The 24,980-nt window shown below is 34.5% G+C and overlaps 2 protein-coding genes across 2 annotated transcripts; both read right to left on the bottom strand.

Annotated features, from left to right (window-relative positions):
• Positions 1 to 13,426: 13,426 nt before the first annotated feature.
• On the bottom strand, positions 13,427 to 13,813 carry LOC122313690. The gene has a single exon (XM_043128869.1). It carries the CDS (start codon positions 13,811 to 13,813, stop codon positions 13,427 to 13,429), a length of 387 nt encoding a protein of 128 aa, XP_042984803.1.
• A 1,002-nt stretch (positions 13,814 to 14,815) lies between these two features.
• On the bottom strand, positions 14,816 to 17,255 carry LOC122313688. The gene is made up of 3 exons (XM_043128867.1): positions 16,069 to 17,255; positions 15,482 to 15,882; positions 14,816 to 15,015 (listed from the first exon to the last, which is right to left on the bottom strand). Exons 1-3 carry the CDS (start codon positions 17,253 to 17,255, stop codon positions 14,816 to 14,818), a joined length of 1,788 nt encoding a protein of 595 aa, XP_042984801.1.
• Positions 17,256 to 24,980: the final 7,725 nt, after the last annotated feature.

Raw genomic sequence — 24,980 nt, 5'->3', positions numbered from 1 at the left:
TGAGTAATATTACTCTTTTCGATTATTCATTAATTTAAAGAGATATTGGGATGTAGGGTTTTCTCCAAAATTTATTAAGTTTTTTACAAAATTTTTGAAACAGGGTTTCTTGGAGTTTTGTACAAGTGAAGACACATATAAAAACATTTTGCTATAATTACTGAAACATTACTGTTGAACTCAAGATTTCAAGTTTTGTGTAATTATATATTTACACATGGATTTTGATGATAACAAATGAATTCAAAGAATAAAGGAGTCTCAAGTTCAAGTTATCTACACAATGAAGTCAAGCACATCAAGGAAACAAACATGAGCAAGAAGGGAACAAGTTCACATTAAAGTCATAGAGTAATGTTGTAAATATCTTAAAAATTCGAAATTATGATTAAGGCTCAAAATTAATATTTTATCATAAAGCATTAAAATATATTTTCCACATGTGCATGAATATTTTGAAAATTAAATTTAAAAATTTTGAAAGATGATTGATAGTCATCTTTCACATGTGCATGTCTTGATTAAAGGGTTGAACTTTGAAAATATTAAAGATGATTGATTGTCATCTTTCACATATGCATGTTTTATTTGAATATTTTCAAAAGTGATTGATGTTTTTTTTGACTTATGCAAAAGGTAGATGTTTTTGTTTGAAATATTTGAGAAGTAAAGTATGCTCCTTTTATCATATGCAAAAAGTAAAAGCTTAGGTTTGATTTTTTTTAAAAGTAAAGTGTGTTCATTTTGTCATATGTCAAAAGTAAAAGATTAGATTTGATTTTTTTGAAAAAGTGAATGATGTTGTCTTTGACATGTGAATCTTTTTAAATTTGAATATGAAGTCTCATATGCCTATAAATAGATCATTTGAGAGCTTCACATTTACAACATCCAGAGCATACAACATTCATTCAAATATTTCATTCTCTCTTCTCTAAGTATTGAGCCTTAATCCTTATTCATTTTGAGAGATATAGTTTGCGCTGTATTGTTCTTATTTCACTCATTGAGGAGTGTTTTCTGATAACCTACCCACTATCAGCTCTTGTATCAGTAAAAGGGTGTGTATAACCCTTGTGCGTGTAGAAAATATTCTACACAGGGAATAGTTGAATCACCACATGTAAGGTGATTGCAAGTGTAGAGGGTGTTCTACATGGATCCTTTGTAGCGGTGTTGTTCAAAGGTGTAATAGGTTTCTATCTCCACCTGAATGAGGTTGAATAGTGAATTTGGGAATCCTCGAGGGGTAGCTTGAGGCGAGGACGTAGGCAGTAGGACCGAACCTCGTTAACATACTGAGTTTGCTTTTCTCTTACCCTTACTCTTTATATTTATTGCTACTTCGTATTTTGTTTATATTTTATATTGTATATTTAATTTATAATTGTTATTTTTTTTAATATAACTCAATTCACCCCCCCTCTTGTGTTAGTCATCTGGGCAGGAATTGGTATCAGAACTAAGAGCTCTATTATAAGATTAACTATCTTTTGAGTTAAGATCTTATGGCTAACATTACAGCTTCATTTGGTGAAGGTCAATCTAGCAGTCGACCTCCACTCTTTTGTGGAGACAATTACTCATTCTGGAAAGTTAGAATGAGAATATTCCTTCAGACTCAAGGTCGAGAAATCTGGAAATGCATTGTAAATGGACCATATATTTCAACAAAAGTGATTGATGGAGTAAAGGTCAAAAAGGAAGAAGAAGAGTTTGATCGTGAAGACGATAGACTTTATACTTTGAATTTAACTGCTATGAATTTATTATTTAATGCTCTCAATGGAAATGAATTTAATAGAATAATGACTTATGCTACGGCAAAAGAAATTTAAGATAACTTTGAAGTTACTTATGAAGGAATGTCGCAAGTTAAGAAATCAAAAATTTATATTCTTACTTATGAATATGAAATGTTTAAGATGAATGATGATGAATCTATTTCTAGTATGCACACTCGTTTTACTAACATCATAAATAGCTTGACAGCTCTTAGCAAAGTTTATTCTAAGGTGGAAATAGGAAGAAAACTTCTCAACTCTCTACCAAAACGCTGGGAATCAAAAGTGACAGCAATTCTTGAAGCTAAAGACCTCAAGAAGCTCGAAGTAAATGAACTCCTCGGGTCACTTATCACCCATGAGTACACATTGAAAAGAGGAGAAAAATAAGGAAAGCCAAAGAAGAGCTTGGCACTTAAAACTGTTCCTCATGAAAATGAAAGTGATGAAGATGAGGACAATAAAGACAAAGATGAAGAAGTTGCGATGATAACAAGAAGAATTCAGAGGTTCTTAAAAAACATAAAACTCTTCCGAGGAAATCCTTCAAAAAGTTTTCCAAGAAAGATTCAGGTAAAAATGACAGTTTAATTTGTTATAAATGCAATAAGCCTAGTCATATCAAGCTAGATTGTCCTCTGCTAAAGAAAGATCGAAACAAGGGCAAGAAAGCAATGAAAGTTACATGGGATGATGATTCAAGTAACTCAAATAGTGAAGCAAATAATAGAGAATCAGCAAATCTTTGTCTTATGGCTAAAGATGACATCGAGGTAACAAATCTTGATAATATTGAAGATCCTTCATATGAAGAATTGCAAAATGTTTTAGAAGAGATACATGAGGAATTTGAAAAATTGGGTATTAAGTATACTGCTTTGAAAAAGAAAAATTCTTCTTTAACAAACGAAATTGATATTTTAAGAAAAAAAAAGTATCATTTTGAAAAATGAAAATCTTGAGTTGAATAAAAAGAAAACTGATTTAGAAAATATTGTTGAAAACTTTACAAATGGAAAAAGAAATTTTGAAAAACTTCTTGGTAGTCAAAGATGTGTTTTTGACAAAGCAGACTTGAGATATATGCCAAAACAAAAATATGAACTTTATAAAAAAAATTTTGATAATCATTCTTCATCAAAAACCAATATTCAAAATTCTTTTCATAAAAATAATTTTGTCAAAAAGAGATATTATTATAATCATTCAAGTTCTTCATATATGTCACATGCTATTTGCAATTTACGTAATAGAAATGGTCATAATTATCATGCTTGTCCTATTAGAAGAAATCATACAATGACTATTAGGGCTATATGGATACGTAAAAATCTTGTTTCTTCTAATACTAATAAATAAAGGATCCAAAGAACTTAGGTACCAAGAAAAATTATTTTAATTGTTTTTATAGGTATGCATGAAGTCATCCACAAGCAAAAATAAATGGTTTTTAGATAGTGGATGTTCAAGACACATGACAGGAAACAAAACTAAGTTCTTTGATCTTAGATCTAAAGAAGAAATACACGTGACATTTGGAGACAACTCGAAAGGGAAGATCGTGGGAATAGGTAAAATTGGTAATGAATCTTCTCTCATAATTGAAGATGTTCTACTTGTTGAAGGTCTAAAACATAATCTTTTGAGCATAAATCAATTATGTGATAAAGGATTTACAGTTACTTTCAAAATGGATAAGTGCATTATTTTGAATGATCATGATTGTAATATTTGTTTTATTGCTTTTAGAAGTAACAATGTTTATACAATCGATTTTGAAGAAATTACCTCACAAAATGCAATTTGTTTTTCAGCTCAAAATGAAACTAGTTGGTTATGGCATAGAAGATTAGGTCATGCCAACATGGAACTTATTTCCAAACTTTCAAAAAATGATCTTGTGAGATGTTTACCAAAAACAAATTTTCTTAAAGACAAAATTTGTGATGCATGCCAATTTGGTAAACAAATAAAAACTTCTTTTAAAACCAAGAAACATATTTTCACAACTAGACCATTGCAACTGATACACATGGATCTTTTTGGACCAAATAGAGTTGCAAGTCTAGGAGGAAAATATTATACATTTGTTATTGTTGATGATTTCTCTAGATATACTTGGGTCATCTTTCTTGCTCATAAAGATGAGGCATATAATGCCTTTACCAAGTTATGCAAGAGAATTCAAAATGAAAATGGCTATACTATTTCAAGTATCCAAAGTGATAGGGGAAAAGAGTTTGTTAATAAAAATATTGAAACATTTTGTGATGAAAATGGTTTTGTACATAATTTTTCTGCTCCTCGAACTCCTCAACAAAATGGGGTAGTAGAGAGGAAAAATAGATCTCTTCAAGAGATGGCAAGAACAATGCTCAATGAGAACAATTTGCCTAGTTATTTTTGGGCCGAAACGGTAAGTGCTGCATGTTATATTATAAATAGAGTTATACTAAGGTCTAAGTCAGATAAAACCCCCTATGAGCTTTGGAATGAGAAAAAGTCCAACATTAGTTACTTTCATGTATTTGGATGCAAATGTTTTATTTTGAATGACAGAGATAATTTAAGCAAATTTGATGTAAAATCTGATGAAGGTATTTTTCTCGGGTATTCTATTAATAGTAAAGCTTATAGAGTATTCAATAAAAAAACTTTAACTGTACAAGAATCTATGCATGTAGTATTTGATGAATCTAATTCTCCACTCTCAAAGAAATATATTGATGAAGAAACAGGAGGTATAAATAACACGGAAAGTCTCAATCTCAACAAAGAGAACACAATAGAAGAAGTTCAACATGAAACTATCAGGAAAGATCATAAAAATTTAATACAAGATGTAACCAAACAGTGAAAATTTGTGAAAGATCATCCAGTAGAACAAATTTTGGGAGAACCTTCATGAGGTGTAAGTACTCGATCATCTCTTAGAAATATTTGCAATCATACTGCTTTTCTATCTCAGATTGAACTCAAAAATATTGATGAAGCACTTCTTGATGAATCTTAGATTTTAGCTATGCAATAAGAGTTGAATCAATTTGAAAGAAATGATGGACACTTATTCCTAGACCAAAAAATCATACTATTATTGAAACAAAATGGGTTTTTAGAAATAAGAAAGATGAGTCCGGAATCATTATTAGAAATAAGGCTCGACTTGTAGCCCAAGGTTTTAATCAAGAAGAAGGAATCGATTATAATGAGACATATGCACCAGTCGCAAGATTAGAAGCTATTCGAATGCTACTTGCATATGCTTGTTATAAAGATTTCAAACTTTTTCAAATGGATGTTAAAAGTGATTTCTTAAATGGTTTTATAAATGAATAGGTATATGTTGAGCAACCTCCAGGTTTTGAAAATCATATTTCCCCAAATCATGTTTTTAAACTCACAAAAGCTATATTTGGACTCAAACAAGCTCCTAGAGCTGGGTATGAGAGACTCAGTGGTTTCTTGATTGAAAAAGATTTTTTAAGAGGAAAAATCGACACAACTCTTTTCATTAAATATGAAAATGATGATATTCTTTTGATTCAGATTTATGTTGATGATATAATATTCGGTGCTACTAATGAAAATATGTGTCAAGTTTTTGCTAAAACTATGCAGGAAGAATTTGATATGGGCGTGATGGGAGAACTCACATTCTTTCTCGGATTGCAAATTAAACAAGTAAAAAGTTGGACATTCATCAAACAATTAAAATATATTAAGGAATTACTGAAAAAGTTTGGGATGGAATGTGCTAAGGAAATTGGAACACCAATGAGCCCATCAACTAAACTTGATAAAGATGAATCTGGTAAGCCAGTTGACTCGAAGATATATCGAAGTATGATTGGTAGCTTATTATATTTAATAGCCAGTAGACCAGATATTATGTTTAGTATATGTTTATGTGCACACTTTCAATCATCTCCAAAAGAATCACATTTAATTGCAGTTAAACACATTCTTAGATATCTTAGTGGTACAATTAACTTAGGGTTATGGTACCCTAAGCACACATATTTTGATCTAATCAGTTACACAGATGCAGATTATGCTGGCTGTAAAATAGATCGAAAAAGCACTAGTGGAGCATGTCATTTCTTAGGCCATGCACTAGTTTCCTGGTTTAGCAAAAAACAAAATTCTGTTGTACTATCTACTGCTGAGGCAGAATATGTTGCTGCGGGTAGTTGTTGTGCTCAAGTTCTCTACATGAAGTAACAACTTGAAGATTTTAAACTCATGTATAATCACATTCCAATCAAATGTGATAATACAAGTGCTATAAATCTTTCAAAGAACCCAATACAACATTTTAGAACTAAGCATATTGAAATAAGATATCATTTTCTTCGAGATCATGTGAAAAAATGCGATATAGTACTAGAGTTCACAAACACACACGATCAGTTAGCAGATATTTTCACAAAACCTTTACCAAAAGATAGATTATGTATGATCAGAAGATAAATAGGTATGATGCATGTTATGAATATTTCTTAAAAGATAGACCAGAGTCAATAAAATAAAGAGAGATTTTTTAAATACTTTTATATAAACTTAAGATTCTTAGCCTCATGTTTGAGACGTTCATTCTCTTTATACAATATCATATCATTCTTATCCATGGGAACTGGCAAGCGGAATGAAAAATCTAATAAAGATTTCAACTGTTTATTCTTCTTCCGAATGATTCATTCCCTTGTCTGAGACTCTTGAACAATTTGTTGAAGTACAATAATTTGTTATTTGAGCTTTTCAACTTCATGATTTCTGACTTGTAGCCGCTGAGAGAAAGCACAAATAGAGGAAAAGTAGCGAGTCCCAAGACTCACCAAGTCGTAAATTGCATCGGAATCTGACTTATTAGCCAAATTATTATTTTCTTGCTGCACCATGACACCAATAGCAGCTACAGAAAGGACAGGAGGTTGAGGTGCAGAATACCTCATGGATGGATCTAGAGAAATGTTAGAAGAATGAGCCATTGAGAAAAGAATTGAAAGCTTAAAGCAAGAATGTTGAAGGAATGCAGATGAGTTATAGAGATGAGAAGAAAACTTGATGCGGATTGGATGAATTTTAAGACTGATTTTATAGAGATAGCATAAAGAACAAGACGAGCTATCATCCAAGTCAAAGAGCAATGTGATTTTTTTTTTACCGATCGGTGAAAATGACATTTTTTTTAGAAACTCGGAACCCTCAATCTCGTTTGTTAACAACATCAGACGATTTTTTTTTCTAATCTCCAGCCACACTTGTCGAGTCACAGATGGATAACTTTTTCAACTATCTATAATTTCTACTAACGCACCGTTTTCTTCAGTCCATTTACTTGTTGCGGATCCTTTTTAATGATGCCAAAAAGGGGAGAAGTGTTAGACTAGAACATTACCATTGTTTGAATTGCTAAACTTGTTATATATGCTTGGAATTATATTCATATTTTTGCTTGAAAAACTAACGCACATTCTCAGGAGAAGTTTAAGTATTAATACAGGCTTCAGGTTCTATCAAGTATTTGTCATCATCAAAAAGGGGGAGATTGTTGAACCCAAGGTTTCAAGTTTTGTATAATTATATATTTACACATAGATTTTGATGATAATAAATGAATTCAAAGAATAAAGGAGTCTCAAGTTCAAGTTATCTACACAATGAAGTCAAGCACATCAAGAAAACAAGCATGAGCAAGAAGGAAACAAGTTCACATTAAAGTCATAGAGTAATGTTGTAAATCTCTTAAAAATTAGAAATTATGATTAAGGTTCAAAATTAATATTTTATCATAAAGCATTAAAATACATTTTCCACATGTGCATGAATATTTTGAAAATTAAATTTGAAAATTTTGAAAGATGATTGATAGTCATCTTTCACATGTGCATGCCTTGATTAAAGGGTTGAACTTTGAAAATATTAAAGATGATTGATTGTTATCTTTCACATGTGCATGTTTTATTTGAATATTTTCAAAAGTGATTGATACTTTTTTTGACTTATGCAAAGGTAGATGTTTTTGTTTGAAATATTTGAAAAGTAAAGTATACTCCTTTTGTCATATACAAAAAGTAAAATATTAGGTTTGAATTTTTTGAAAAGTAAAGTGTGATCCTTTTGTCATATGGAAAAAGTAAAAGATTAGGTTTGATTTTTTTTTTAAAGTAAAGTGTGCTCATTTTGTCATATGTCAAAAGTAAAAGATTAGGTTTGATTTTTTTGAAAAAGTGAATGATGTTGTCTTTGACATGTGAATCTTTTTAAATTTGAATATGAAGTCTCATATGCCTATAAATAGATCATTTGAGAGCTTCACATTTACAACATCCAGAGCATATAATATTCATTCAAAACTTTCATTCTCTCTTCTCTAAGTATTGAGCCTTAATCCTTATTCATTTTGAGAGATATAGTTTGCGCTGTATTGTTCTTATTTCACTCAATGAGGAGTATTTTCTAATAACCTACCCACTATCAGCTCTTGTATCAGTAAAAGGGTGTGTATAACTCTTGTGCGTGTAGAAAGTGTTCTACACAGGGAATAGTTGAATCACCACGTATAAGGTGATTGTAAGTGTAGAGAGTGTTCTACATGGATCCTTTGTAGCGGTGTTGTTCAAAGGTGTAATAGGTTTTTATCTCCACCTGAATGAGGTTGAATAGTGAATTTTTGAGAATTCTCAAGAGGTAGCTTGAGACGAGGACGTAGGCAGTGGGGCCGAACCTCGTTAACATACTGAGTTTGTTTCTCTCTTACTCTTACTCTTTATATTTATTGTTATTTCGTATTTTGTTTATATTGTATATTGTATATTTGATTTATAATTGTTATTTTTTTTAATACAACTCAATTCACACTCCTCTTGTATTAGTCATTTGGGCAACAATTACATTTAAAAAAAATTGGAAAAAGTCAATTGTATTTTTCAAATTTTTGACAATGAGACTTTGAAGTTTAATATTAAAAATTAAAAAATTAAAACAAAAATTATCTTAAAAATTTGTATTTAAATTTATGTTGAACTCTACCCATCTAGTATCTAATTTTTTATTTCAATAGACCATATATATTAAAACATTTCTCAAATACTTTGAAAATTTATCATGACCAAATATATCTCTAATGTCTGTGATATTAAATATAATTATAGATTATGTAAATATTATTTAAATATTTTATGATTATAAATATTATTTATATATTTTATAACTACAAATATATATATATATATATATATATTAAAAGTCAACATGATGATTGGGTTGCAATTTGAAGGACAACTTGATAATCACAACGTGCCAGTAAGGACTGTTTGGTAACACTACATGTTCCTTGTCGCATTGCCACGGCGACTCCCTCGGGCCCCAACTGCGAATTCTCCGAGAAAAGCTGGCAGTTCTTTCTCGTACCCTTTATAACTCAAGCTCCCACCCACCAACCCAGACTGAGAGTTCTCGCAAACCGCTGCCTTTATTCGGAAACCAACAGACCCCAACTCGATTTTTCACTCTTGGTCAATCAATGGCCTGCGCGAGCTTTGAGAAGCTAAATGCGTCGTCGTCTCAGTGGATAGGACAGTAGTCCTTCACCCAATGCCACGGATCGTCAACTCGCTGAGTCTCCGTCCCGATCCGCTCCAAGGCTTACACAGACGAACTCGCCTAACGAACTGTTGTGAGTCATATAATTTATTTGAGCCGCCCTCTCAACCCTTGGGGTTTTGACTTTTAACCCTTGCCTTTCTGACATCTATTTCTGATTTGCATACTTAGCGTTTGGATCAGTCTACTGTGATGCTTGTAAATATATCGCCATGTTGAATTCTTTCATCATCAAATTTACAAACACGTACGAGGCTTGGTCATCTTTTTATGTGTATTTGTTCATTTGACTTGGATCTTTTTGAATAACACACATATACGTAAATTCTAAATGGATTATATTATTTATCTTGTTATCTACCCCTTTAAGAGTTGCTTATGGGTTTATAATCTCAGTTCAAGCCCGTACGTGGGATGCTGAGATGATTTTTGCATATCTATGTATGTCACGTATGTGTATATATATGTATTACTTTAAACCATATCATCCTCTGTCAAACTGGAGGAAGTTATACTTAATTGGTCAAACTTGGTTCTACAACCTTTGTTTAGGACGCAAACAGTATACGATTTTCCATACAAGTCCTATTGTTCTCTTATTGAAGGTGCTGCTGATTTCTAAGTTTTATTGTTCTATATGGTATACTTCTTGTCATCCTTTATCGTTTTTACCAAAATTATCTATGTTAGAAAGCTTTGAAACAATTTGGATATTTAAATTATTTTCTGAAGATGCTATTCCTGCGTTGACACGGTTGCATACTCGAGCTCAAGAGTAACAATTGATTAACAAAGAATGAGATTAATGGTAGTTTATTATGTTTGACTTCTTTTGGTTTCTTTATTGATGGTGTAGAAATCAATTGCCTCTCCTGGTCGTGGGATCCTTGCCATTGATGAATCTAACGCAACCTGTGGGAAAAGGCTAGCCTCTATTGGCTTGGATAATACCAAGGTCAACCAACAGGCATACAAACAACTTTTGCTCACCACTCTTGGCCGAGGTGAATTCATTTCCGGGGCCATTCTTTTTGAGGAAACACTGTACCAGTCAACTTATAACACCCCATTCCTGTAGGATAGAAACGTACTAACAAACATGATAAAATGTCCGGTAAAAAGACTAATTACTCTTAAATACCTCATTTATTGGAAAAAAAAAAAACTTAATTGAAAGGATATAAATAGTCTTGAAACTTGAAACTGAATAAAGCAAAACATGAGCTAGTCTTAAACAAGACTAGTTATTGAAATGACATAAAATAAACTTAATCCTTGTGTAAATGACACTTATTCATCTCTAAGTCCTTATACTAAATCTAATCCTGGCCATCCAGCTCTACATCATCATACTCACCATCTGTGGCAATCAACATAGAAGAAAACAAAAAGACAAACAACAAAAATGAGTCGAATACTCAGTAAATAATACATCATACAGAAAAATACTATCTAGCTTAGCATAAATTTGATTTTTAAAGCCTTATCATAACTTTCATATAACATTCATGGATTAACATGAGCGGAAACATTCATAATCATGGCAAACATGAAGCCTGAATGCATGAGTAACTTGTTTATCTTGAATTGTACTTATTTCATGGTGAACCACGTTTGAATCCATGGCACCACATAACTTGTCATGTAGTGAAACACGCTTGAATCCATGTTTCACTTAACTTGCATAACATGAAGTGAAATACGTTTGAATCCGTGTTTCACTTATCTTGCTTGACGTGGAGTGAAACATGCTCGAGTCCGTGTTTCACTTATCTTGCTTGACATGGAGTGAAACACGCTTGGGTCCGTGTTTCACTTATCTTGCTTGACATGAAGTGAAACATGCTTGGGTCCATATTCACTTAACTTGCATGACATGGAGTGAAACACGCTTGAGTCCGTGTTTCACTTAACTTGTGGTAACCACACTTGAGTCTGTAGTACCGTCTTAGCATAATTGTGGTAAACACGCTTGGGTCCGTGTTACCTTAAAATGTTTATTTTTCTTGATGCATGATAATTTTCTTGGACTTCTTAGACTTTTCTAGCATGGCATATTCTTGTACATGGCATGGCATAACATGATATATTCTTGTACATGGTATAGTATAGCATGACATGGCCTAACATGATTTAATCATTTTATGACATTTCATGGCATGCATGATCTGAGAACTAATGAACATGTCATACATGATCTGGCTATTTATTACATGGCATGCTTGACTTAAGTTATTGCATGAACAATACATGGCATATATGGTCTAAGTACTACATGAATGAAGAATGCATGATCTGGCTATTTTAATTCATAGAATACCTATCTTAAATTATTATGTGATCATATCATGACTTCCATGTAATTTTAGTAACATTCAATCCATCAATCAACAATCCATAAAAGCATAACATATATATAGGCTTACTTTCATGTAAATCATCGTAATTCATAGAAGTTTGTGAAAACGATCTAACCTTGACTTGGCTCTTAGCGCAACGTAGATAACCATCAAAACCATATCATATTATCATACCCACTTATAATATTTACATTACGCGTACATTTATATGATCATACTATTTACCTCTTAGCGCTGCTTCCGAAATCTCACACCGTAGCTCATGACCTATACGAGACACTAGACGTTACTAATCTTTCTAGAAAACGTGTAGTAGCAATCTAATTACTTAAAATCTTACCATAGAGATAATTTAATAAATATTCAAATATAAAAAAGATTACCTAAAATAATATTATTCCAAAGCTCATATCATAATTTTAATAATTTTATAAAACTTAGTTAAAGGTCAATTGAAATATTAGCTAAGATAATAAGCTAAAACAATATAAAAGAATTCTTTAAAATATGCTTAAAAGCCTTTCAATATATTGTATAAAAGAATGAGTCTAAGACTAATATATTTATTTAAGTAAAACTTTAGTTTGATTTAAGTTTCAGCCCAGCCCCAATTACAGAAAACATTTAAGGTTACTAGAACCGTTTCTGTAAATACAACCAGCCCAATAAAATAATCAAGCTCACAAGAAATCAACTCACTTAACTATTAAAATAAATTTCTGAAATATACTAGAATCAAGCCCAATTTAAAACAAAAGTCCATATTAATGAAACATGTCTAATAAACCTCAAGCCCAGCCCACAAGGAAAAATAGCCTGCATATATGATCAGGTTTAAAACAAAAAGTCTGCCTAGTTACTAGAGGGTAAAGAGGTAACTTCACCAAAAGTTCCTTTATGAGGCAGTTTACGGAAAGGTTAGGTGCAGCGGGTTGAAGGGCATTTGTGTAATAACCAAAACTTGTATGTGCTTTTCAGTAAAGTAAAAGAAATAAAAGGATATGAACAAAGCAAATAATCATTTGCTGGAGAAAGAAGGCCAGCGATGGGATCTAAGGCTTGCTAAGGAAAGGTAACGTGTGACAAGAGAGAGAGAAAAAAAGGTGGCAGACTGCAGTGGCTTACCAGATAGTGGGGTGTTCAACGAAGTGGTTGACTGGCAGTGTCTGTGCATATCTGAAGGTGCTCTGATAAGGTGGCTGGGAAAAAAAAAAGGGGGTTGTGCAAGTGCTATCTTTTTTCTTTTCCCTCTTTGTCGACTAAAATTTCTGAATGATTAATCTGAGGGTCTGGTGAGATTTTATAAAGGTGAGGGAAAGGGTTTTACGTGAGTTTTCAGAAGATTAGCTAGAGTTTTTAGGGGATTAGCTAGATCTGATTTGGTTTTGATCTTAGAATCTTTTCAAAAAATTTTAAACCTATTCGATAATAACAGAGAATACAAGATAAAAGGAAACCACCTTAAAACTCTAATTAATCTGGTTCATTATCTTATTTAACAAATAAATAATTATAAGCATATGAAGATAAATAAATAAATAAATAAGTAATTAATAAAAAGAATAAATATAATCATAACATAACTAAATAATTTATAACTGAATTAATCTAAATTCTAGGTTCGTATGTTACAATCTCCCCTCCTTAAGAAAAATCTCATCCTCGAGATTACGTACCTCAATCAAACAAGTATGGGTACTTGTTCTTCATGTCCTCCTCTAGTTCCCATGTAGCCTCTTTTTCCGTGTGGTTACTCCAAAGTACTTTGACCATCGGAATGGTCTTCTTACTGAGGACTTGAGTCTTTTGTGCTAGGATCCCAACTGGAAACTCCTCGTAGGTGAGATCCTCGCGAACTTGGAGAGGTTCATATTCTAAAATGTGTGTCGGATCTGGTATATACTCCCGAAGCATAGAGATGTGAAAAACATCATGAATGGCAGACAACTGCGGTGGAAGATCCAACCTATAAGCTGCAGCTCCAATCCTCTCCAGTACATCAAAGGTTCCTAAATATCTCGGACTCAACTTGCCCTTCTTTCCAAACCTCATGATTCCCTTCATCGGCGCAATTTTCAAGAATACTTTGCTTCCTACCTCAAATTGCAGCTCTCGACGCCTCTAATCTGCATACTTTTTTTGTCGTTCTTGCGCAATGGCGAGCCTTTTCCAAATGACAGCTATCTTTTCACACATATCTTGAATAATTTCCTGCCCAAGGATTCTACGTTCTCCAACCTCATCCTAATAAAGGGGTGACCGACACTTACGACCATAAAGAACCTCATATGGGGCCACCTAAATGCTCTCTTGGTAACTGTTATTGTATGCAAACTCGATCAGGGGTAAGTATTTAATCCAACTGCCCTTGAAGTCCATCACGCAAGCTCTAAGCATATCCTCCAAAATTTGCACTGTCCTCTCTGACTGCCCATCTGTTTGCAGATGAAAGGCTGTACTATAGGTCAATTCTATCCCTAACTCTTTCTGTACACTTCTCCAGAACACTGAAGTGAAACGAGTATCCCTGTCTGATACAATCTTTGAAGGGATTCCATGCAACCTGACAATTTTGCGCACATACAACTCTACCAATTTGTCTGTAGAATACGTCATCTGAACTCGTATGAAATGAGCTAACTTTGACAATCTGTCAATAATCACCCATGCCGCATCCTGACCCCCTAGTGCCTTAGGAAATCCTAAAACAAAATCCATACCAATTTCATCCCAGGTCCAAACCGGTATAGGGAGTGGTTGTAATCAATGTTTTGAATACCGTACTGGATGTCGTACCGGTCAAGGCACTGGAACGAAATATTTCGGTACCGGTATCGTTTCAGAATAATATTTCGGTACCGATACCGTTTCGGTACCAGTACTGTTTCGTGTACCGTTTCGGAATAGTTTATACCTGAATAAATTATATATATATATATATATATAAGCATTTACTGTATTCCAAAATAATAACAAAATAAGTCATAAACTCAATACTTCTCAATACAAGTCTTAAGTTTTAAGTTACAAACTAAATAAGTTATTAATCCAACCATTAAAATAAAATTACTCATCCTCATCAAAAAGACAATAAGGATCAAGATTCAACATGTTAATCAAAATATTTTCATCAATGTCACCACCATCATCAGCATCAACACCAACATTATCAACGTCTTCCTCATTTAGTGAGATTAATGGCTCCTCAATACTTGCCCAATCCAAATTTTCTCCATCAAGAAGCTCAGATTCTTCACTCACCCATTCTTCCATCAAGTCAATATTTTCAAGATTAATTGGATTTAAAGCATTTCTTCCCTTTTTTATGCTCCTGTCAAAATAAAATCAAACATAATTGAAAATATTATATATATTTTCAAAAGTAAAAGACATTAATATTAAAAAAATTTACCTCTCTCGCAGCTTCAAGTTATAACGAACAAATACTAAGTCATTCAAATGTTTATGTACTAATCTATTTCTCTTCTTCGAATGAATAAAATCAAATGTACTCCAATTTCTCTCACATCCAGTTGCACTACAACATTGACTTAGTACTCGAACAGCAAACCTTTAAAGCATTGAAACTTCGCAACCAAATTGGGTCCACCATGCAACTATAACAATAATGCAATTATAAATTATTGATTAAATGCAAGTAAAATAAAATAAGATAAAATTTAAAGTACAAAATCACACTATTTAACAAATGATATTGATAAATGATAATACCTGGATTAAGCTTATCACGCTGGCAGATTGCTAAAGAATGTCCAAACTCACCTACTGCATTATTATACAAGTCAAGTTCTGCAATGATCTTGTCTTGATCATCAGGATCAAGTTCTATCTTCATAACACAACTGTTAAAGCCTCTTACAACATCATTTTTTTTTAAAGCTGGGCTATAGAAAATTCCAGGGTTAAGAAGACAACCAGCTGCATGTAATGGACTGTGAAGCTGCTTATCCCATCTAGAATCAATGATCCTGGTGAATGGACTGAATATACTAACTTGGTTATTACATCTTGCTTTTATGTTCTCTTTGGCTATTTCCATTGCATCATACAAGTATCCCATTGCAAGCTTCTCATCCCCGTCAACAAGTCGTAGAACACGAACCAAAGGCTCACTAATTTTAATAATAAATTGACATTGAGTCCAAAACTCTTTATCTTCTAAAACAATCACAGTTATCTCTTTCCCTATGATGCTTTTAGAATGACTTGATGCAATCTATTTATCACAAGTAAACATTTGTCTCAGTTCTTTCTTAAACAAGAGCAAGCATTGGATACTTAAAAAATTTGTCGCAAACCTTGTAATTGCAGGACGACACAAATCATGACCTTTGGTGAACTCTTGTCTCATCAATGCCAAAACCCAACCATGGTTATAGATGAACTTTGTTATCTTTTTTACCTTTTTTATAGTATCATCAATAAGGGGAAAATATCTTGGATCAGAAAAATTTTCCAACATCAAGTCTATGCAATAAGCTGCACAAGGGGACCAGTAGAAAGAGCCATACTTTTGTTGTAACTTTTTTCCTGCAGCTTTATAACTTGCATCATTGTCCGTTATGAACTGCACAAGATTCTCAGCTCCAATTTCTTGAACAACCTCATTAAAGATATTAAACAATGTTTCAGCATCTTTTCTAAGGCCAGATGTATCAACAGACTTCAAGAACATTGTACCTTTCGAACGATAAACTAAAAAGTTGATTATTGATTGTTGCTTCTGATTTGTCCAACCATCTACCATTAGTGTACAACCGGTGTCATTCCAAATCTTCTTAATTTGTTGCAAATAATCTTGAACCTCATTCACAGTCATTTTTAACAAATTTCCTCTCAACTCATATAAAGAAGGGCCCTTAAATCCTGGCCCGATAGCAGTCATGGCATCGATAACTGATTGATAAAACTTGGATTGAGCCGTATTGAAAGGCAGATTAGAATCAGACCACGAGCGTGCTACAACCATCTTTGCTTGTACAAGCATCTCATTCGAACACATAGAATTCTTAATTGAAGGTTGGGCCCCAGGAGTTGTTCTTGGAGCAAAAAATCTACTTAATCCCCCCACTGACTTTCCAGTTCCAGATTCTCCCGACTTCCCCTTACCTTTTGAAAGCTGAGACTGTCCCTCCATATTATTACTATCATCAATATCATCAGATGTTAAATCTATATCGCCTCCAATCTCTGAGCTTATTTTTCTTTTCTTCTCTTTGCTTCTTTTCATTTCATCAAGCAACTCCTTCATTTGCCATTTTACATCTTCAGAGACCTTTTTACATGCCTCTACATTACCTGGAATCCCAACTAGATGATACTTCAATCGAGTGATCCTGCCACCTCTAATTACTTTATTACAGTATAAACATTCAGTATTATTTCTTGCCCCTGGCACTACACGTGCATGGGCCCATGCTGGATCTTCTGATCTTACAGGAGCAAGTGTTGTAGATGTAGCACTGGTTGATTGACAACTAGACATTTTTATACTCCTATAAAACAACCTCATAATTCAACACTTATTCAAATTTAAGTGTTCAACACTTAATAGACTGAAACTTAACATAATTTATTAAATGGATTAAAAAATACTGCTGTCATTTGTAAATTAATTAGCCTCAATAAATTCAAGTTTCTATACATGCATGCATGCGTATATATATATAGATATATATATATATATATATATAGAGAGAGAGAGAGAGAGAGAGAGAGAGAGAGAGAGAGAGAGAGAGAGAGATCCAACCTTTTCAAGGTCTAAGATCCTTTCATAAACTATGCTGACAGAAGAAACGCCAGAATCATGACTGTGATCATGAGAGTGGTGATGATCATGATTTCTATATATGAATACCAATATAACTGTTATAACTTATATATTTATATAGTTATAAAACCTAAAAGAGTAACAATAATTTTTTTTTGTACGTGAGTAACGATAACTTTTTATATTAATTGATGACCATGATGCTAAAAACAAGTAATTAGACACATGTCCACAGATTAAAGTAGGAGATTTTTAAAGAGGAATGACATATGATAAATATTAAACAACTGTTGAACAACATATATCCATTGTTGATACACACACCTCAATAATAATAAAGAAAAAAGCATTTTATGTACGACACAAAAAAAATTACCGTGCTTATGGTCGTGATCATGATGATCATGGTTGTGGTAATATCCTTTAAAAAAAAATCATGGTGTTACTTTTACTTGTACTAAATTTTCATTTTCAGTGTTGAGCTCCTAATGAGTGGCTAATAAATCTCTATTCTCTTTTAGGCAATTGAAGGAAAAAAAAAAAAAAACAATATTCTGTATGGGAGTAGATACTAGATAATAGATCAGATAGCTAATTCTTATTGCTAAATCATGAAATGTTATTTTTTTTTTATTTCTTATAAAGATTAAAAAAAAAAAGAATTCAAGAAGTTAAAACTTGAAAATTAAAATACCTTCATCATCAAATCCGAATGGCCAACCAAAACAATAGCAAATCAGCAAGTAAAATGGGACAAGCAAACCAGCAAGTGTACTGCATAGGCCAAGAAGAGAAGGAAAAAAAAATATTACAGTGCCGGCAACAAGATCAGATCATCAGAGAAGAGAAAAAAAAAATAAAAAAGAGAAATGGGCCAAAATATAAAAAGCAACTAATCAATTTAATGAGTAGTAATTATTAATTTATTATCTTTTTATCTATGCTACCTGTAGTGGAGAATTGGAGATTATGGACTCCACTGCACGGTGCAAAGGAGAAAGCAATTCACGCATAGGGAAGAGGAGAAAGTAGAAGTAAACCTAAAGATTAAATGCCTAAATGACATAAATGACCTTGACCTTTCACATAAATTACAAAATTGCCATAATAGTAAACCGGCTGAAACTTTTTTTTAGAATTTCAAATTACGTATCGGCCGAAACACATATTCCGGCCGAAATCCAGAATACTAGCCGGTACAGTCCTGTACCGGCCGGTACACCCGATATTTTTACCGGTACGAAATACATATATTTCTGTACCGGTCTAGATACTGGTACGACATGTACCGGCCATACCGGCTGGTATGGTACGGTATCAAAAACACTGGTTGTAATAGCCCGGATGGCCTCTGATGCTCTGCTTTGACCTGTTGACAAGTTAGACACTGGGCCACATAATTAGCTATCTCACGTTTCATACCGCTCCACTAGAACTGTTGCTTCAAATCTCTATACATCTTAGTGCTACCAGGGTGAACTGTATAGAGTGAGCAGTGAGCCTTTTTCAAAATCACATCTCTAATCTCTCTAACATTCGGAACACAAATTCTTCCTTTAAACCTTAGAGTGCCATCCCCAGATATTGAAAATTCAGGCCTTTTGTCTTCTGGTACCTCTCCTTTGATCTTCACTAAGCCTGGATCACTATTTTGGGCAACCTTTATCCAATCTATTAATGATGATCCCAAAGTCAGATTGCTCAACTGAGCCTGTGTGTCCATAATCATCTCTATCCCTGCTCTTTCCATATCCAAAAGAATGTGCTTCTGAGGGGTGTACATAGAAGCGAGGGTACTAGAGGACGATTTTCGACTCAAGGCATCTGCCACTATATTAGCTTTACCCGAATGATAGTTAATGTTACAGTCATAATCCTTTAAAAGTTCTAACCATATGCGCTGTCTCATATTCAAGTCTTTCTGAGTAAAGAAATACTTTAAGCTCTTATGGTCGGTATAAATCTCGCATTTCTCTGCCATAGAGATAGTGTCTCCATAACTTCAAGGCAAACACAATAGCTGCAAGCTCTAGGTCATGCGTCGGATAATTCTCTTCGTAACTCTTGAGTTGTCGAGAAGCGTAGGCAATAACCTTCCCATGCTGCATTAAGACACATCCCAAACCCTTAAGAGAAGCATCACTATAAATGATAAATCCTGTAGTGCCCGAGGGAACAGTGAGTACAGGTGCTGTGACTAGTCTCTTCTTCAGCTCCTGAAAGCTTCTTTCACAATCTTCAGTCCATATAAATTTCTTATTTTTCCTCATCAGCTTAGTCATCGGGGCTGCGATACTGGAGAACCCCTCGACGAACCTCCTGTAGTACCCTGCAAGACCTAAGAAGTTTTTGACTTCATTAACATTGGTTGGTGTGACCCAGTTCACAACTGCTTCAATTTTCATCGAGTCTACTGATATTCCTTCTTTTGACACGACATGCCCCAAAAAGGTAATCTCTTTCAACCAGAAATCACACTTCTTGAATTTTGCGAACAACTGTTGCTTCCTTAATATTTGTAACACAACCGTCAAATGTCCTTCATGATCTGCTGGGCTTTTAGAGTAGATTAGAATGTCATCAATAAACACAACAACAAACTGATCTACATACTCCCTAAACACTCTATTCATCATGTCCATGAAGGCTGCTGGAGCATTCGTCAAACTGAATGGCATGACTAAAAACTCATAGTGTCTGCAACGAGTTCTGAACGCCATCTTGGAAACATCTTCTGACTTGATCTTGAGCTAGTGGTAGCCTGATCGTAGATCAATCTTGGAGAAAACTTGGGCCCCTTGTAACTGGTCAAACAAATCATCAATTCTTGGTAAGGGGTATTTGTTCTTCACTGTCACCCGATTCAATTCTCGATAATCAATGCAGAATCTCATTGAACCGTCCTTCTTTTTCACAAAAAGAACCGGTGCGCCCCATGGTGACACACTAGGGCGGATGTAACTCTTCTCCAACAGCTCCTTCAACTGCTCCTTAAGCTCTTTTAGCTCCACCGGAGCCATACGATAAGGTGCCTTCAATATAGGTGCCATCCCAGGTAGGAGGTCAATTGAAAAGTCAACCTCCAGGTCCGGGGGCAACCCCGGAAGATCCTCCGAAAACACATCCGGAAATTCCCTGACAACGGGGATATCTTCAAGCTTGGGTCCCTCTACAGGTGGTGCTAAGACACTAGTCAGAAACCCAAAGCATCCTTGTCTTAGTAATCTGGTTGCTTGCAAAACTGAGATCAATCAAGGTGGGGAGTTTCCTCTCTTTGCACAAAAGTTGAATTCTTCTTTGCCCGGGGTTTTGAAAACTACTTCCTTTTTAAAACAGTCTACACAGGCGTGATTTCGGGATAACCAATCCATTCCCAAAATTACATCAAACCCCATCATATCAAAAACTACCAAGTCTGCTAGAAGGTGCCTCCCACTAATATCTATAGGGCAATTCTTAAGTATGGTGTCGCAAACTACGTGCTCACCGGTAGGTGTCGCAATGAATAGGGGACAGTCAAGCCTCTCAGGTACTTTCACATCCAAGCATGCATAAGCACTTGCTATAAACGAGTGCATGGCACCCGGGTCAAACAAAACAGTAGCAAAACAAGAGAATAGTGGAAGGGTACATGTAACCACGTCGTTAGATGCCTCAGCATCTCCTGGTGTAAGGGCAAAAACTCTGGCTAGTGTCGTAGCCCTCTAGCCACTCCCTACAGCTAGAGGTGACACAATCTTCCTTGGACAATCTCGAGCCATATGGTTTGGTTGCCCGCATCTGAAGCAAGCGTTCTGACCCACTAAGCAATTTCCTTGATGCCTTTTCTCGCAAATCTTGCAGACGGGGTTTGCTAGAATAGTCTGACGTGACTGTGGCCGATGGCTGGGAGCAGGCTTCTTGTTCTTATTGGGCTCGGGAAGTGGTTGTTGGCGTTTCCTTTGATTGAAGATCTTTGCATTCGCCCTCATGTCTTCTTCAACTAAAGTGGCCCATGTAACTAAGTCGGTGAAGTTACGAATCCTCAGGGGTATCAGACGACTTCAGATCCTTGGATGCAAGCCTCGCTCAAACTTTTCACACATCTTTTCCTCATCAGGAATCAGATAACTTGCAAACCTCGATAATGCCACGAAAGTGGCGGCATAGCGCTCCACCGTCATGGTTCCCTGAGCTATGTTAATAAACTGCCTAGCTCTTGCCTCCCGGAGTGCAGGAGAAAAGAATCGGTCCAAAAAGACCTTTTTGAAGCAGTCCCAAGTGATGGGTACCCCTTCACCAAGTTCAAGCTGCAGTAGCTCCCGGGTAGAGGTCCACCACTCATCTACCTCATCAGCCAGCACATAAGTGGCATACTCTACCTTCTGTTCGTCAGTACAGAACAGAGCTCTGAAAATCTTTTCCATTCTTTTTATCCAACTCTCTGCATCAAGTGCTTCTGCTTTGCCGTCAAAAGTCAGAGGGTGCTATTGCGTAAACTGGTTTAGGGTGCAACCGACCCGGGGATTCCTCACTCCTAAACCCTGATCATCAGCAAGGTACCAAAGAAGTCTGGTAGTAGCAGCAGCCAATACCTCAGGATCATTTGGTGATGGTTCTGTGGAGCCTTCAGGGTGCTCATTACGCCTAGTAACCGGTGTCATTCTAATAACATCGTTCATGCAATGAGTATAACTAATACAATCAATCAACAATGAAGCACTAAAACAATAATTAAAACATAATCATAAAGATCCTCGTGAACCTCGAGCTGGCCAGTAGTCGTCCTAGGTAATTTCTATCCTAACTTTTTTTTTTTATATATATAAACAAAAAGAGTCTACAGAATCTCTCGACCTGAGTTCTGATACCAATTGTAACACCCTGTTCCTGTAAGATAGAGACGTTACTAACAAACATGATAAAATGCCCGGTAAAGAGACTTATTATTCTGAAATACCTCATTTATTGAAAAAAAAAACTTAATTGAAAGGATATAAATAGTCTTGAAACTTGAAACTGAATAAAGCAAAACATGAGCTAGTCTTAAACAAGACTAGTTATTGAAATGACATAAAAGAAACTTAATCCTTGTGTAAATGACACTTATTCATCTCTAAGTCCTTATACTAAATCTACTCCTGGCCATCCAACTCTGCATCATCATAATCACCATCTGTGGCAATCAACATAGAAGAAAACAAAAAGACAAACAACAAAAATGAGTCGAATACTCAGTAAATAATACATCATACCGTAAAATACTATCTAGCTTAGCATAAATTTGATTTTTAAAACCTTATCATAACTTTCATATAACATTCATGGATTAACATGAGCGGAAACATTCATAATCATGGCAAACATGAAGCGTGAATGCATGAGTAACTTGGTTATCTTGAATTGTACTTATTTCATGGTGAACCACGCTTGAGTCCATGGTACCACATAATTTGTCATGTAGTGAAACACGCTTGAGTCCGTGTTTCACTTAACTTGTATAACATGAAGTGAAATGCGCTTGAGTCTGTGTTTCACTTATCTTGCTTGACGTGGAGTAAAACACGCTTGAGTCCGTGTTTCACTTATCTTGCTTGACATGTAGTGAAACACGCTTGGGTCCGTGTTTCACTTATCTTGCTTGACATGAAGTGAAACATGCTTGGGTCCATGTTCACTTAACTTGCATGACATGGAGTGAAACACGCTTGAGTCCGTGTTTCACTTAACTTGTGGTAACCACGCTTGAGTCTGTAGTATCGTCTTAGCATAACTGTGGTAAACACGCTTGAGTCCGTGTTACCTTAAAATGTTTATCTTTCTTGATGCATGATAATTTTCTTGGACTTCTTAGACTTTTCTAGCATGGCATATTCTTGTACATGGCATGGCATAACATGATATATTCTTGTACATAGTATAGTATAGCATGACATGGCCTAACATGATTTAATCATTTTATGACATTTCATGGCATGCATGATCTGAGAACTAATGAACATGTCATACATGATCTGGCTATTTATTACATGACATGCTTGACTTAAGTTATTGCATGAATAATACATGGCATATATGGTCTAAGTACTACATGAATGAAGCATGATCTGGCTATTTTAATTCATAGAATACCTATCTTAAATTATTATGTGATCATATCATGACTTCCATGTGATTTTAGTAACATTCAATCCATCAATCAACAATCCATAAAAGCATAACATATATATAGGCTTACTTTCATGTAAATCATCGTAATTCATAGAAGTTTGTGAAAACGATCTAACCTTGACTTGGCTCTTAGCGCAATGTAGATAACCATCAAAACCATATCATATTATCATACCCACTTATAATATTTACATTACGCATACATTTATATGATCATACTATTTACCTCTTAGCGCTCCTTATGAAATCTCACATCGTAGCTCGTGACCTATACGAGGCACTAGACTTTACTAATCTTTCTAGAAAACGTGTAGTAGCAATCTAATTACTTAAAATCTTACCATAGAGATAATTTAATAAATATTCAAATATAAAAAAGATTACCTAAAATAATATTATTCCAAAGCTCATATCATAATCTTAATAATTTTATAAAACTCAGTTAAAGGTCAATTGAAATATTAACTAAGATAATAAGCTGAAACAATATAAAAGAATTCTTTAAAATATGCTTAAAAGCCTTTCAATATATTATATAAAAGAATGAGTCTAAGACTAATATATTTATTTAAGTGAAACTTTGGTCTGATTTAAGTTTCAGCCCAGCCCCAATTACAGAAAACATTTAAGGTTACTAGAACAATTTCTGTAAATACAACCAGCCCAATGAAATAATCAAGCCCACAAGAAATCAACTCACTTAACTATTAAAATAAATTTCTGAAATATACTCTAATCAAGCCCAATTTAAAACAAATATTAATGAAACATGTCTAATAAATCTCAAGCCCAGCCCACAAGGAAAAATAGCCCACGTATATGATCAGGTTTAAAACATAAAGTCTGCCTAGTTATTAGAGGGTAAAGAGGTAACTTCACCAAAAGTTCCTTTATGAGGCTGTTTACGGAAAGGTTAGGTGCAGCGGGTTGAAGGGCATTTTTGTAATAACCAAAACTTGCATGTGCTTTTCAGTAAAGTAAAAGAAATAAAAGGATATGAACAAAGCAAATAATCATTTGCTGGAGAAAGAAGGCCAGCGATGGGATCTAAGGCTTGCTAAGGAAAGGTAACGTGTGACAAGAGAGAGAGAAAAAAAAGGTGGCAGACTGCAGTGGCTTACCAGATAGTGGGGTGTTCAACGAAGTGGTTGACTGGCAGTGTTTGTGCGGATCTGAAGATGCTCTGATGAGGTGGCTGGGAAAAAAAAAAGAAGGGGTTGTGCGAGTGCTATCTTTTTTCTTTTTCCTCTTTGTCGACTAAAATTTCTGAATGATTAATCTGAGGGTCTG

This window comes from Carya illinoinensis, chromosome 6 (genome assembly GCF_018687715.1).
Source record: "Carya illinoinensis cultivar Pawnee chromosome 6, C.illinoinensisPawnee_v1, whole genome shotgun sequence".
NCBI lineage: Eukaryota > Viridiplantae > Streptophyta > Magnoliopsida > Fagales > Juglandaceae > Carya > Carya illinoinensis.
The sequence above is the reverse complement of the archived record's forward strand: the minus strand, read 5'-3'. Positions and strand labels throughout refer to the sequence as shown.